At 44.7% G+C, this 16574-nt stretch overlaps 1 protein-coding gene across 1 annotated transcript in view; it reads left to right on the plus strand.

The window, feature by feature from the left end:
• Window positions 1-13350: 13350 nt before the first annotated feature.
• Window positions 13351-16574, plus strand: part of LOC136569416 (coiled-coil domain-containing protein 171-like) — a 39835-nt gene continuing 36611 nt past the window's right edge. Inside the window, exons 1-3 of the mRNA XM_066569808.1 lie at window positions 13351-13365; window positions 13969-14189; window positions 15438-15645. Of these exons, the coding sequence (XP_066425905.1) occupies window positions 13351-13365; window positions 13969-14189; window positions 15438-15645 (444 nt within the window). The remainder of the gene's footprint in view (window positions 13366-13968; window positions 14190-15437; window positions 15646-16574) is intronic.

A 16574-nucleotide genomic window follows, 5' to 3' on the forward strand; every position in this document is an offset into this window, starting at 1 on the left:
GCTCTGTTACAGTACCCTGGCTTCAAAGGACAAGTTTTAGAGATCTTCCTGCTGCTCATGCTGATGAGTCAGATATTGTTTGTTTTTTGACAGAATTAATTGCTTTCTTGGTCTCTCATGTCTCTCTTTCCTATCAGAAGCCTAATCATAAAATCCAAAGCCCAGCATTTCCAGCTATTCAAGGTTCATCAGCTCTGCAGTTTGTGTTAATGAGCTTGGTTCTTTGAATTCACCCCTGTAATTTCATACTAGCTGAGAGCCTAAGCCATTATCCATTTTTGGGAGCAATCATCAACATGTACTTACCTTTAGAGATGATGAGAGTTTACCTTTCTCAGAAAAGCTAATGGCAATTTCCTCAGCTGAGCTTGCTGCATTGCTCAAAAACACTACAGACACCTACCAGAAGCATGGCCACCACACACCATGCCGGCTGATGGAAGGGTCTGTCCTTACAGAAACTATTAAAAGAAGCAGAGGGAAGGAGGGCAACTTTCCTTATCTTTCAATGGAATCTAAGAAGCTAAACCCCTTCAGATATATTTTAAAACCCCACCTATATTGCACCTCCCTGGAACAAAATATCCATGCATGGATTTCTGACTGTGATTATGCACTGAACTAGTTGAATGTTCTGTTAGCTTAAAGTCAAGGCTCAGCTTCCAAATGTCTTGTGTTTGCATCTGCACTGTGTGGAGTCATACAATTAGTTTCCCTTTGTGTGGGAGTAAGAGTGGAAGAGGAAGAGATTTGATTTACTGCATTGCACATAGCATTGCACCTGATGTCTAGATCACCCCGCCCCATCATCTCCTCTTTTCCGGAGTCACAAGTGGAGTTCATCAGCTCAGGCACTTTGTTTTCATCAGCAGTACTGCTGTCCCTCAGTAATAACCAAATTATGAAAAAGATTAACAGACTCCTGGGATTTAGACATTGAAAAACAGCAAGGATTTTGCTTCATAGAGGCTGCCCTCAACCCTCCTAGCCTTCACCCTCAGTGGAGGATGGAGTGAAATTAATGACAAATTTGATGGAGTGGAATTAATCACAATTAATTCAGTATCTCATGCATTTAATTCTCATCACCATCACTTGGATCTACACATTGTTTGCAAGATTTGCAGACCCCATAACATGTGGGCATATGATGGTTCTCTTGTTGGTTCCAAAGCAGAATTCAGACAGTAAGTAATCTGGAAAAAAAATAAAAATCCTCAGGACCAGAAAGCTGTAAAACAACCAAAGCTGTTGGATTTGAAACAGAACTACCCAACCTGAAGGTAGTGTTAGGTAGTCCTCTAGAATTGCCAATAATATACACAAACACACATGGATATATCTCTACATAATTCAGGGGAAAATGTATAAAGGTAAGCATCACTAACTGCTCTCTTGAGTAGCATTAATTTTTCTTTGGTGACAATGCCTCACACTTTTTTTAGACAGCAAATGGAGACAAGAGTGTCAGAGCCCTCCTGTTCCAGCAGCTGTCATGGTTTTTAACTTTTTCCAGCCCACAGGTGGCCAGGAGAAAGACCACAAAATCATAGAATCATGCTGAGTTGGAAGGGGCCCATCAGGATCATGGAGTCCAAGCCCTGGTCCCATGCAGGGCATCCCAAGAGTCACATCATGTTCCTGAGAGCATTGTCCAAATGCTTCCTGAATTCTGTCAGTCTTGGTGTCCTGCCACCTGTTCCAGGGCCCAGCCACAGCCTGGGGGAAAACCTTTCCTGGTATCCAACCTTGTTGGGAAGGATGAAAGTTTGACAAGAAAGTCTCACAAATATGTATGCTTAGCAGAAAGATTTTTAAATGTAGAGTCTGATAAAGGAATAGAGATGGAAGCAAGTTTTGATATAGAAGAAAAGAATTGCTGAGCCAGTCTTACTGGATAAGCAAGAAGACAAAGGGTGTGTTAGTTAGAAGGGGTTTTTATGACTTAGAGCAAAAGATAAACCCACTTCAAACAAGAAGGTGTTTTTACCAAGCAGAAAGAGAGCACAGGCAAACAAGTCAGAAAGTAGTAAAAAGGTCTCAGAATTTTCCACTGCAAGAAAACAAAAACAACTTCTAGCTTAAACTGTAATGTACTAACTTTTAGTGATTGGAGAACAGTAACATGAATATGGTAATTATAGTAGTTATGATAGGCTATAGATAATAGTTAAGGTATAGATTGGTTCTACTGTATTAAGATGCTAAGCTAAAGAAAAGTATATAATGCATTGTAACCAAAACCAAAGGGTCTCCAGACCTGCCTGCAGCTGGAGCTGACAGCTGTAGGCACAGGCTCTGTCACCCATGACCCTGGACTGCCTGTAACATCTTGGATGGAATAAAATGCATTTTGGAGAGCCCCATGGAGTCCCACATCCCTCATTTAGGCTCTTACACAACATAAACCTCCCCCAACTCAACTTCAGGCCATTTCTTGGAGGCCTGTCACTGGTGTCAGAGATTGAGCAGATTGGTACCTGCCCCTTGCAAGGATGTTGGAGCCCTAGCGGGGTCTCCCCTCAGTCTCCTCCAGCTGAATACACCAATGTCCTCGGAAACTCCTCAGGCCCTTCACCAACCTCATGGCATCCTTTGGTCTCTGACAGTTCAATGCCTTTTTTGTGTTGTGATGCCAGAACTGCACCCAATATTCCAGGTGAGGCCTCCCCGGCCCAGCGCAGAGCAGGACAATCCCTGCCTGGCCCAGCGGCCATGCTGGGCCTGGTGTCCCCAGGACAGGGATGTCCCTGCTGGCTCCAGGACACTGCTGGCTCATGTCCTGCTGGCCACCAAACAGGATTTCCAGGACCATCCCAGGTACAGAATCCAGCACTTTCCCTCATGGAATTTCACACAGGTGGAGATTGTCCAGCCCTTTAATTTGTCAAGGTGGCCTCTGTGGGGCCTCTCTTCTTTTGAGGCAGTCAACAGCTCCTCCCAGCTTAATGCTGTTGTCGGACTTTGTGCTCCTTCCAGGTCTGCATTCAGGTCATTTGTGAAGATGTTGAGGAGAACCAGCCCTAAGACGGAGCCCTGAAAAACCCCACTGATGACAGGTGACCATTCTGATGTTACCTGATTCTCTACAACTCTTTCCTCCTAACCCATGAGCCAGCTGCTCACTCACCACATGATGGGTTTATCCAGCTGTGGGATGGACATTTTGTCCAGAAGGATTCTGAGAAAGACAGTATGGAAAGCTTTGCTGAAATCCAAAAAGATTACATTAGCTGGTTTCCCTTGATCCACAAGGGGAATTATCTTATTGTAAAAGGAAATCAGGTTTGGCAAGCAGGACTTTCCCCTCATAAGGTTATGCTGGAATTGTTCAAGTGTTTTTCAATACCTCCCAGATAGTCTTGTTCATGATTTTACCAGACAGTGAAGTGAGACTGACAGGCCTGTTGTTTCTGAGGTTTTCTCTCTTGCCCTTCTTGAAAATCACAACAATGTTCACCCACTTCCAGACAGCTGGAACCTCTCCAGCTCCTGACTGCTCAAAAATCATTGAGGGAGGCTTTGGGATGACATCAGCAGCTGAGGATTCTCAGACAAACCCCATCAGGCTCCACAGACCTGTAGTGATCCTGTTGGAGCAGCAGATCCCACATAAAGGTCAGCTGAGAGTTAATTGTTCTTGCAGCTGTGGTCTTTCAGCTCAGGGCACTGAGACTCCTGTGGTCCAACATCCATGCTGAAGACAAAGGTAAAGAATGTGTTAAACACCTCTGCCTTGTCTCTGTCCCTGTTTGTGAGGTGACCATCCTCATCCTGGAAGGGGGTAATGTTATTTTCTACATTGGCTTTTGTCATTAATGTATTGGAAAAAACTCTTGTTAGATGAGCACTAGCACTTCAGCTAATCAGAAAAATAACACAGGTTGGGGCAGGATCACCTTTTGTTTGCCGTGAAGAGGGGAAGGCTGAGTCATCTTCCTATACATATCATGTTTAATAGCTTATTGTGTCATCTGTGTGACTGATGATCAAAAAGCTTCTGATCTGGGGTAGTGCTTGGCATATCCTCAGTAGTGCTGCTGACAAATAGGATTGCTCAGAAGTCCCTCAGCCAGATTAAAATGTTATTTATAATTTTTTTTGGCTTTGGGTAATACATGAATTCCCAGCACTCCTTTCCTCTGCTAGAAAAAACTTTGGCTTTATCCTGATAAACACTCCTGGAACAAGATGAAGCTGGCTGCAGGAGACAGCTGGCAGACAGGATTTGTGTGGCAGTGCCTGCACTAAGCAGACCGGAGATGGAGCAGAATGAAGCAAGAAGAAGAGTGAAAAGCGTTCAAGAGACCTGCATGGATGAACAAGGAACTCCAGCCACTATGCAATAGAAGCAGGAAATACACAGGAGATGGAAGCAGGGTCAGGCCACTTGGAATGAACACAAAGAGGTTGTCAGAGTAAGTGGAAATGAGACAAGGAAAGCCAAGGCCCATCTGGAATTAAATCTAGCCAAGGATGTCAGGAACATGCCAAAATTCAACAAAGGAAATGCAGGGTCCTGCAGCTGGGCAGGAATAACCCCCAGCACCAGCACAACCAGCTCTGCAGGTCCTGGGGGACAAAGAGCTGTCCCTGAGCCAGCAGAGTGTCCTGGGGACAAGGAGGCCAAGGGCATCCTGGAGTGCCCTTGGAGGGCATTGCCAGCAGGTCAGGGAGGGATCCTGCCCCTCTGCCCAGCCCTGGAGGCACCTCTGGAGGGCCGTGTCCAGCTCTGGATCCTCAGGACAGGAGGGACACAGAGCTCCTGGAGAGGGGCCAGCCAAGGCTGTGGGGGTGAGGAAGGGCCTGGGGCATCTCCCTCACCAGGAAAGGCTGGGGGAGCTGGGGCTGCTCAGCCTGGAGAGGAGCCCCAGCTGAGAGGGGCCTCAGCCCTGGGTGTCCCTGTCTGCAGGGAGGGACAGAGCAGGGCCCAGGCTCTGCTCTGTAGGGACAACGGGACAAGAGGAGTGGGCAGGGACTGATCCCAGGAAATTCCAGCTGGACATGAGGCAGAACTCCTTCCCTGGGCAGTGACCAAGCCCTGAACAGACTGCAAGAGAGGCTGTGGAGTTTCTCTTCACTGGAAATATTCCAGAACCTGGACACAGCCCTGTGCCACGTGCTCTGGGGTCACCCTGCTGGAGCAGGGACATTAGGGGAGATGACCCACTGTGGTCCCTTCCAACCTGACCCATCCTGGGATTCTGGGATTCTGTGAATGACCTGCTTTCTTCTGCTCTTAACAGAAAGGCTCCAAGCTGGGAGCTGCCAGCTTCCAGAGCTCTTTCTCCCTGGATGCTGTTCAGCAGCTTCCTTGACATGTCTGCTTTCTGCTCAGGACAGGCAGAGAAACCCACATCCCACTGCTGCCCAGAGTAATCCTCACTGCCTTTGCTGCTCCTCTGCAACAACAATCTGCAGTTTTGAACAGACAGGTCCGTCCACTGAGAGGATTTCACAGGTTTTCTCCGTCATTACAATTTACTCAGATTGCTCTTATATTCTGAAATGTTGGAATTTCCATGTACACCATGGCCCAAATACTTTGGAAAGGGTCCCATCTTCCTTGCTCAGCGGACAAAGCTGTGGTTTTAGTGTTCTTCGTTGCCTTTTGCTTTCCTTTGCCTCTTTCCTATGCTTCCCCACCATCTTTTCAAGGCTGTGCCTTTCCCAATCTGTTCTACTGCAGTGAAGCTGCAGCACTTCCAGGCTTTTCCTGGAGATTGAGCTACCCAGCTCCTTTCCCACTACTCTCATCTGAATTCCAGCTGCAGCAGGGATGTGCAGGGCAGGGCAGCTGAGTATGATGGTGGGAATTAATTCCCATTATGGTGCCAGGAGCAGAGGTGTTGGAGTTCCTCGCTGGGCAGTGCAGATGTCACTGAAGCATCTTCACAGCACAGCCTGGCGTGCGATAACTTGTCAGCTCTCCTGCAGAGATAACTTCCCATGTTACCCTTTCCTAGGTTTCCTCTTGCTGGATTGATGTTTACTTTGCCTGCAATTCCCCCAGGTTTCTCTTTATTAAATTTTGCTTTCCACTCCTGTGCTTTGTGCCTTTTGCTTTTCTGTGCTTGTGATTCTGGTGTCTGTTGCTTTGCATTAATTTGCAGCTCTCACCAATTCTAACTAATCCTCCCAAGTATCAAATCTCATTACTCTCTGCTTGTTTCTTCTTCTGAATCATTGATGAGGGTGTTAAAATAGAGCAACTCCTGACACCTATCCCTGTGCCATTGTATTACACAATCACTCTCCAGTTTGCTATATTGTCACCTATCATTTTGTTCTGGTCCTTCAGCCAACTTTGAAATGAGAACGTTCCTTCCAAGCCTGATTTACATTAATTTATCAGAGAGGAATTTCGTCAGTGTGTCAAGTGTTTCACTGCAGTCCAAATCTGGTTGGTTTTGCTCTCCTGCAACTGTGCCCTCTAGTGCTTTCTTCGGCTTGGATTCTTTCAGAATAAAAACATCAGTGATACTGCCAGGCAACACTTGTTGCTCACTGCTCAGGGGGTTTTGGCCTTCTGAATTCCTGGTGGTACAAAACACTGTGTGAAATCTGTGTTTCACTTCTCTGCTAAGACCCAGACAGTCTTTTCATAGTGACAAAGTTCATCTGCTACAATTATCAGGTACAGGGTATTGTTTCTTAAGCATAACCTACCACAGGGAGTAATATTTTCAAGGAAGCATGGGAGCAGAGGAAAACACAGATTTCAGACAGCTGTTTGGTTTTCATCTTGTTCAGCTGCAAACCCTTAGATGTGTTCCTTGCTGTTTCAGGTAACAGTGTGAGAAAAGCTGGGGTGGAAATGGAGAAAGGCAGGCTAGAAAGCAGCTTCTAAGTATATGAAACTGGTAGATAGAGTTAAATTAAGAAAGGTTTCCTCTTTGCAGCTCACAGTTCAGTTTTGGTTGAAGGGTTTCCTGGTGCTGCTGGTGTTACTTGTCACTTTGTGCATTGTAGCTGGCTGTAGCAAGCCAGTCCCTTTCTCATTCTACTGCTGCTGAACTTGACAGCAGCTGATCTGATGGGAGTGCCCATGCTGTCAGCAAATTCTTCCTCCTGCCCTGGGGCAGCACCAGCCTCCCCAGGGGTTGCATCTTTATCAGGAGAGTCTTTATTTCTGGATAGACATGCAGTGCATCAGCGGTACAAGATTTAACACTGCGCCCAGAATCATCACATTTTTGGTGGCAGCTGTCCCCACTGAGTGACACAGAACTCTTTTAACTGGGCATCATTTTGTCGCCTGGTAGGGACTAATAAATAACATCATTTTTGAAGTGGAACGGGAATTGGGTAATGTTTGTTTTGTGTTCTGGTGTGAGAAAATGTGATGTATTTTTCACAGTCAGCAATAAAAAACACCCTCAGGTCTTATTTTCCTAGTTAGCAAGAAGACTGTGTATAATAAAAACACTGACAGGTGCCTTCATATTCAGCATGCTGACACACAATGCAGAGCACTCAAGCTGCCTTGAAACTCATGGAACATGTTAAAACATAAAAAAAATTATACCAAATAATTGGACAATTACGAATTACTGAGAACATCCTTCATTTTACCAGCAGAAAATTACACCCTTAACTGCGAAGGTAATTTTGATAAAATCAACACTCTGGGCTATGAATTTATCAAGCACATAAAGGTTGATTACCATTACTTGAAAAAAGCATCAAATTGTCAATAATAATGTATTATCAGCATGAAAACCTCTTGCTCTCTCTACTTAACAAATCATCTTATCTATTCATGCAACAATTGCAGCATACAAGTTAAAATAGTAGTCTTGATTTCACCATCAGTTAAATGGAGGGAAAAAAAAATATTACTGTGAAAAGCTGAAAAGCTGTTTTGTAATTTTTGTATTGCCGTGGGACCTTTGGAAGGAACTGCTCCCTTGCAGGAAAAGCACAGCACCTTTTTCTTCAGCTGGTCTAGGCCATATGTTTCATTTCTAATTAAAGCACGACCTTGAAATGAGGATGGCTGCCACCTCATGATTAGCTGCATGAAGTGTTCCCCCTGACTTCCCTAGGTTCATCAATGCCATGATTTATGCTATCCTTTCATACTTCTCTATGGCCAACAAGTCTCCCTCCAGCTGAAAACATTTATCCTTGGCCTCTGATTCCCCATTCCTAAAAGGAACTCCCTCCACAGTAAAATGGATATAATCCAGAGTGTTTTACTGGGCAATGCATAACCACAGACTCATGGGATCACTGAGGTTGGAAAAGCCCCCTAAGATCCTCAGTTCAAGCTGTCAAACCAGCAGTGCCAAGCCCACCAGTAAACCATGCCCCTGATCACCATGTTTACACCGTTTTAAAATCCCTGCAGGAAAGGTGACCCTGCCACTTGGCAGCCGGTCACAAGGTGAAAGGCAGGTAGTGAATGAAAAAAACACTTGTAGTAGAGCACAGGCCTGGTGATCAGAGACAATGTACCATTTTTATTTATGGTACATTTTATGTGTTTTACTTCCCCCAGTTTTAGCTTTGTTTGAGATCAAGTACTTGCTTTGCATCACTCAAACACAAACAAAACAGATCAGAATCTTCCTCATCATTAGGGAATGTGAACTCAGTGAGAGAGGGCAGATGCTACTAAAGTACTGGTATTTAGAGTAGAGACTGCTGGAGCTGCTACTTTCTGATCCCAAACCCAGCAGGGCCCAGATTCACTGTGCCAGCCAGAGGCACATCACCTCTCCAAACTGATTCCAAAGGGCTGGGATGAAGGGGTCAAAACCCCTGGCTCCACCGGGGAATCCCTCAGAGCAAATCTGCTTGGAGCTGCCAGGACTGAGCCTTACAGCTGACACAGGGACTCAGAGCACCTGGAGCACAGCCCAGGGAAACGCTGCAACTGCGATCTTCCTCTGCAGCAAGGAGGACAACTTCTGCCTCTCCTCGGCTGCCATCCCTCTGACATCAGCACTGCTGCCCTCTACCTGAGCAGAAAAATAATGAAAAACTTTCCTCAACAAACCATCCCTTGTAAAAGTGGGCAAGATCATTCTGATGACTCATTTGGTCTCCAGGCCGCGAAATGTACTGGGAGCTGTCTGTGCCAGGGCTGCAGGAAGGACACTGACCTCCTGCCACAGTTACAGAAGCTGCTGAATGGTTACAGAACTACCCCAACATCTCCAGCAAACTCCCAGAAATTCTTGACCATGGCTCTGCCTGGGTCAATCCCCATTCAGTGTCACTACCAACCATCTGAGTCCACCAATATTCCCTGCCTCCTGTGACCGTGGTCACAAGGGTTTTCAGGATGAAGAAGAGACGAGAATGTTGACTCCATGATCAGAAGGCTTGATTTAATATTTTATGATATATGTTACATTAAGACTATACTAAAAAGAAATAGAAAGGAAAAGGTTTCTTCAGAAGCTAGCTAAGCTAAGAATAGAAAAGAATGAATAACAAAGATCTGTGTCTCAGACAGAGAGCAAGAGCCAGCTCTGCCATGAGTGGTCAGCAAATCCAAACACCCACAGGAGACCAATCACGGGTCTACCTGTTGCATTCCATAGCAGCAGATAACCATTGTTTACTTTTGGTTGCTGAAACTGCAGTTTCTCACAAGGAAAAATCTTAAGAAAGGATTTTTCATGAAAGATGTCTGCAACAGCCTCCCACAGCTTTCAGCAGGAAAATTGAGTGAAGCTGGCCTGATCTGTGCTCACAACTGGGCCCCACTCTCTGGTCACACTCCTGGCTTGAGTCCTCACCCAGCAGGGCCTATGCTGGACAAGAGAGCAAAGCAGAGAAGTCAGAGATGCAGATGGGGAAGAAAATCCTCAAACTGACATTTGAAATAAGCACTCACTCAATAAGAAAATGGATTACACGCTCACAGCTCCACATTTCTGCAGGAGGGAAGAAGGGGAAAAACGAGTGCAAAGAGCAGGAGGGATTGTGCTCACCCAGCTCATCATCAGGCTCGGAGCTCCATCTCGTGGGTGCTGGCCACCAGCAGCACTGGCCACTGGCCAGGGGGCCTGGAGGCCACCAAATCTCTTGGGGATATGGGCTCTCAGAGCCATGGACACGCTTTCTGGTGGCCTTTGAGTCAGTACTTTTTAATGACGTCCACCTTGCATTTCTCAGCATTGAATCTCTCTTATATCCACATCAGAGTCACTGATGGACAAAGCTGCATGTCTGGCAGGGCTGTCTGTGAGCTCCTCCTGCTCTGCCATGGCTCAGGGCTGCTTTGTGTCAGCACAGTGGTGAATGGGAAAACATTTGTCATCTTTGAGCTGAGATGATGCTCTGATCCTTGCCCACTTTTACAAGGGATGGTTTGTTGAGGAAAATTTTTCATTATTTTTCTGCTCAGGTAGAGGGCAGCAGTGCTGATGTCAGAGGGATGGCAGCCGAGGAGAGGCAGAAGTTGTCCTCCTTGCTGCAGAGGAAGATCGCAGTTGCAGCGTTTCCCTGGGCTGTGCTCCAGGTGCTCTGAGTCCCTGTGTCAGCTGCAAGGCTCAGTCCTGGCAGCTCCAAGCAGATTTGCTCTGAGGGATTCTCCAGTGGCCCCAGGGTGGTCTTTGAGGCCCTCATGCCAGCCCTTTGGAATCACTATAGCTGATCCTCAGGGACCTCATTCAGGCTCTGCTGGAGACTGGCTTTTGATGCACCAAACATGGACCTGGATAGTTTTGGAGAGTTCTGGCATCACCCCAAAGCAGGCTCACTTTAGATGTGCAGCACCAAGTGGAACATTTTGGGGAACAAAGTGGAGCCTCTTATTCCCCACGGATGCTCAAAGCATAACTACAAGACTAAGGAGAGGGATGAGCATCTGGTTACATCCAAAATAAAATCAGCTGTGTCAGACTCTGGACAAGGAAAACAAGAAAGCAGCAGGTTATGTATTGGAAACACTCATGTTTTTTAAAGCTATCCTTTTATCCTACAGGAGACAGATATCTCAAGTCAGATATCTCATTCATTATTTTCTAACAAAAATTTATACCATTTTCTTACACTTTAAAATAACTGCATCTTGAATTTCAGCAGTGTTCAGTGATGTTTAAGCTGCTTTTTTGCAGCTGAAAATCTGGCTGATGAGATCAAACCTGAAGGCATCTTCTACCAGCACCTGTGACAGTGATGACAGCACCCAGGGCACGATTTATAGCAAGGAAAACAGCTCCTTTCCCCACATGCATCAAGGAAATTGAAGTCGGGGTTAAATGTCTCTAAAATCCTTGGCTGCAACAGAGGTTTAATTCCCAAAAGCAACAGAGAATAACAGGCTTATTAAGTAAGAGGTTTTGCTCTCAGCAGCAGGATTTAAGGCTAAAACCTCTCCAGCATTTTCTGCTTGGTGTAACAACACTGAAATCTCCAAACTCTCTGTTCCAATTCTCCCTCTGTGTCTCATTTTGCACTGTCCATGCCTCAGGAGCTGATGGATGGAGAGTAAACTGCTGAATGCTTCAAAACTCAGCTTCCTAGGATCAGTCCTAATTTGTCCAATTTAGAACTACCAGGCTTGCATGAGGATTTCTCTTCCCACCAGCTAACTGGCTCAGAACAACACAAATCATCATTATTCCTGCAGAAATCAGAGTGGCCACTGAAAGAGAATTCTTTTTTCTGGCATGTTTTCCTCCTAAAGGATATCCATGATAGTCAGGGCATGTGATTGCTGGGCTCCAGAGTGATGGTGAGCTGCCACAAACAGATCTGCTGCCTTCCAAATCCTCAGTAGCTGGGTCTTGCTGTGGAAACAAATTCTCATACATTTTGTATGCAACAGTGGCTGGGCAGTTGCTTTTTATTTTATTTTTCCTTATTTGCACCTTTGCCTAATGGTGGCATTTTTTATTTCTCTCCATGCATAGAAAACTTCCGTAAGCTTCTAATTCTTCTTACTTATGAACTTCAGGCAACCTGCAGGACACTAGCAGGCAATTATAGAAAGGATTTAGAGACTGCAACAAGTAGGAGTGGGCAAAAAGGAGCATGGTATGGCTGTGCCCCCTCTACTGTGTGCTAATGTCTTCCCAAAGAGACTCCCTCCATGACCAGGTTAACATCCAGAAATCAGTGGAACAGAAAATCAGGAGCCTAATGAATGCTCTCCCTGCTGATGAGGAAAAGAAGACAAAACAAGGATGAGGAAAAGGGGAACCAAAGGCCTGGCTTATGTGTTCCTAGGAGCTGTGATTGCCGTTTTGGCAGCTAAAAGGCTTAAAGTTTTAGCCCAGTTTTCTTGCTCCCTTTTCACCTGGACAAAAGGGCTTAAAATGAGGCTCTGGATTTCAAGTGTGTGTAGGAGTATCCAAACACAGGCATAATCTGCCAGTTTGTGAAAATGAAGAAATTGAGAGCTTTGAAGCACTCAGCTGGTTTCCTAGTTAATTTCCATGCTGCAATAATCACTTCCATGACTGGACAGCAGAATGTTGTTAACAAACCTAAGTCCTGGCTTTGTGGACATTTAAAACTAGGTGCAGCCAGAAACTCCTTTTCAGAAATTATGGACAAGCTGAATGTAGAAATGTTCCACTAGTTCAGTTCCACTAGCCCACAACAAGTGCACCACTGATCTGGAGAAAGAGTCCTTGTCTGGAGTGTGGGTTGTGTCACAGACTGTCCAGCATGAAAATCATACTTGCAGAAGGCAATATTTGAATTTGCAGGAAGGCTTCATGCAGCACAGATGGAACACCACTCACTGCACCTACAACTTGCAGAATTCAAATGGAATTTCAGTAAGATGAAAAAAAGAAGCTGACCAAGCCCAGGGCCTGTGAGAGCAATTAAATATGCTTCAGCAAAGATTCATCGCATTGTGAGAGGTTTGACAGTGTAGGAGAATTAAATAATGCATTCCATTGGAAGCATCAGGTACAATCACTTTGGAATGGACAGGAGGAACAGCTACAGGAGTCAAGCAAAAAACTAGAATTGCACCTCAGTGAAGAAGTAGATAAAAGCCAAGCCTTGTACAAAACTCTAAAAGAAAACACAGAGAGCATGGCCATGGACTGGACCTGACAGCTTCTCTTCACAAAAGGAAATAGAAGACAACTGTGATAAAGTCTGCATTTCATAACTCAATCTTTATTTCAGATCTCCAAACTTAAACCTTACTTTTGTGTGATTTCTCCATGGAGTTAGTTTGTTGTCTTACTCTCTACTTTTATTATTTGTTTGTTTTAAAATCACAACCTTGTGCACTAAAATCTCTTGGAAATAATTATGAAAAAATGAAACAACACAGAGGACACCCTCCATCCCCTCCTTATTTCGTTTGACACAATATCTTTAAAAGAACTACATGACATAGAATGAAGAAAATCACAGCTGAAAGCCATGTACAGAGATCAGGTCAGATATGAGAAATGAAGTTTTGAGAGCTATCCCAGAGAGTGTGTGGAATGTTGTGGAGTTTTTATCTCTTGCAATTGAAATCTTTAGTCTTAAAGGATATATCCTGGGTATCCTGATAGATGTGTGCCATAAGACAAAACCTGAAAAAAGCTCAGGATAGCATCGCTGGTGCCAGCAAATTGTTAAATCATCTGCACTCTGAGTGTGCAGACAGAGACAATTTAACAGGAACTTTAAAAACGGAGCTGCAGAAAGTACAGCAGTGCTTGGAGAGGGAGCAAGTGCTTTCCCAGGATACTGTGGAGTGAGCTTTATTCAGTTGTTGTTTGACACAGCTGGGGCTCTAAATCTCGCCGCTTGGGAGGTTTCACAAGAACCTTTCCCTAACCCTAAGTCCCTCCTCATGGAGGGAGATGTGCTCCTGTGGTCCAGAGAGGCCCTGCTTTGAATTGTGTCCACAGACATTCAAAACTTTCTGCCTGTTTGCTCTCCATAACCTGGGTGCTGCCCTGAGGACACGCACATCTCTGCCTGGCTGTGGTGTCAGTCGGTCCTTTTGATTGCCTGCATTATATTTTACCTTGGGGAACCTTTTTTAAGCCTTTAGACAGTTCTGGGCGGCGGCAGAGAGCGGCGGGAGCCCGGCGGAGCCCCGCGCTGGGTTCGGGGCACTGTGACATCAGCCCCCGTATCCAGGCAGCCGCGGAATTCCCGTCCAGGGCTCCGCCTTGGTCCCTGGACTTCCTGCGGCAGTCCCACCTCGTCCTGCTGGAGGGCGAGCACCATCGGGACAGCTCCAGAAATGCGCTGCAGACACTCCGGTGAGTTTCTGTAGGTTCGCTGCGGATTTGTTACTAGTCGGGGCTTTTGCCTGCTCTAAGTTAGTGCCCCTTAAGATCACGGTTGGGTTTATCCGTGAGTGGTCTCCATCACCTTCAAACATCGTGGGACCTTCCAATGTCGTCCTGTTCCACCCTCTGCCGTGGGCAGGGATACATTCCACTATCCTAGGTTGCTGCTCCAAGCCCTGTCCAGCCTGATCTTGGAGACCCCCAGGGATGGGGCAGCCGCAGCTGCTCTGGGCACCCTGTGCCAGGGTCTCACCACCCTCACTGAGAGGAGAATTTATTCCTCACATCTAAATCAGTGGCCTATTGGGAAGTACTCAGCATATATTCAGAAGTTTGCAAGAAGAAGCTGACACAAGTTTTAAGTGACACATCAAATGTAATTCCCCAAGCAAAAACTTCCTCTGCTGTTTTGGTTAATTATGGAGCTCCCACAAGCTGCTCCATGGCACTGGATTTTTATTTTTTTCCCTAGGTGAAATAGCCCATTTTTTGAATTTATCTCTTGGTGTGCTAGTAAGCTATTCATAGGTATATTAACAGAGGAATATTGCATATTCAAAATCTTTAGCATTCTCAGGGGACACTCTTCAGATTTAGTTTGTTCTTTTCCTCTATGTGACTTCAGAGTAATTTAAAGAAGTTTTAAAACTTCAGAATGATGTGGATGTGACAGAAAACATTTTGAGTCTGTTATGAAACTACAATTTTTTTTCCCCTGTTCATTATGAGTTTTTGGTGTAAGTTGCAATACCAAAAAGAATGATGTTATGAAAAACGAATTTGTTAGTTTTCAGGGCTACATCTTAAAGCAAAAATTCTGCGCAATTTGTGAAAGACTTAGCAGCCTTTAGGATAGCAAGTGTTCTATTAGGCAGGCAACCTTGGATATCTGATCTACTTAAAAAATCACAGTACCTTTTATAGTACCATTTATCTCCCTAAGAACTGTGTAGAATTTTTTGAGGAGAAGCAGAGTTTGTAATCTGCTTAGGAGGAAGGTAGCTCAATCTATGCAAACATAACATTTTTTTATTGGTGTTCTGAAAACTCTGACAGTGGATATCCTGCTACATATATATATTTATTTCTCTACAATGTTCAGGCTTAGAAGACTAGCAGTACAATTCTATTTTCTGAAGCTGATGTCAAATTGCAGTTGTGGTAATTGTTCACGTGACATGGTAGTATGAGTGTTTAAAAAAATCAATATTTTAGTAGGCTGACAAATAAAGCAAAGCATGTGTCTGCTAGAGGCCTTGATAGTTTAATGATGCAGAAGAGACTAATCTTTGAAGCTCATCAAGTAGAAGTATGTATGGTTAACTGTGTTCTTCATCCTCCACAGTTTATAGACTTAAGAAAACCACAGTTTGGAAACCATGAGTTCAGCCCCTTCAGACAACATCGCTTCCAGGGAACCTATCCGGTGAGGTCCAGTTCTGGATTTTTAAGTGTAGCACTTTAATTCCTGCTTTTGTGGCTTATTTATTTTCTAGATGCCTGAAATGATACAATTCAGGCTGAGGAAGAACCAGATATGGTGTCACACATGCAAGCTGTCATAGAGTCATCAGGAGGTAGAGGTGGTTTCTGTCAGCAAGCAGGAGCACAGCCCAGGAGGCACAGAAGGGTTTTCCAAATTAATTGGGCTGGTAGATGTTGGCTTGAAGTCTTACCATGACCCCCGTGTTTTATAACGTGATAAGAGTTTGATCTTTGGCACAAACAATTTGTCTCTCTTTAGTCTGTACAAAACTGCCAGTTCTATGGGAACTGCAAAATTCCACAAATACGGAGTTTGGTTAGAAAATCAGACTGCAGGCTGCTCTCTTAGCTGCAGAAGTTTAGCAAAATTACACTCCTAGGTAGTAAGTGCAAGAACATTTCTCTCAATTGCAAAACTACTCTGCATTTTCTGCCAGCTGTGGAATTGAAGCTAGTGAAAAGTTGCTTTTCTGCAATGGTCAATGCTGACTGTAACCAGTGGACTTGTGAAGTGAAAACTGAGAATTTAGGTTTTGAGCTACAAAATAACTTCTACAATGTAGAAATCAGGAACTATTTCACCTGCTCACATGCTCTATTGAAACCTCTTAAATTCCTGTTAAAAATGGTGTCTTAATAAAAATGGTATCTTATTAAAAGCTGTAGTTGGTAAAAAACCATATTTTAGCTCAAAACCAAGGGTTGATGAACTCCTAATATGTGAAAATGGAAGTAGAAAACATTCTCTGAATTTTGATAGGTTGCAAACTGTGCATATTTTGAAACCTTCTAGGGACTTGGTGTGGTTTTGTCTTTGACTGAATCTTCTGACAGCTTTGTGGTTGTAACACTTGTAGCTGTTATATGAAG

Source organism: Molothrus aeneus, chromosome Z (genome assembly GCF_037042795.1).
Source record: "Molothrus aeneus isolate 106 chromosome Z, BPBGC_Maene_1.0, whole genome shotgun sequence".
Lineage (NCBI taxonomy): Eukaryota > Metazoa > Chordata > Aves > Passeriformes > Icteridae > Molothrus > Molothrus aeneus.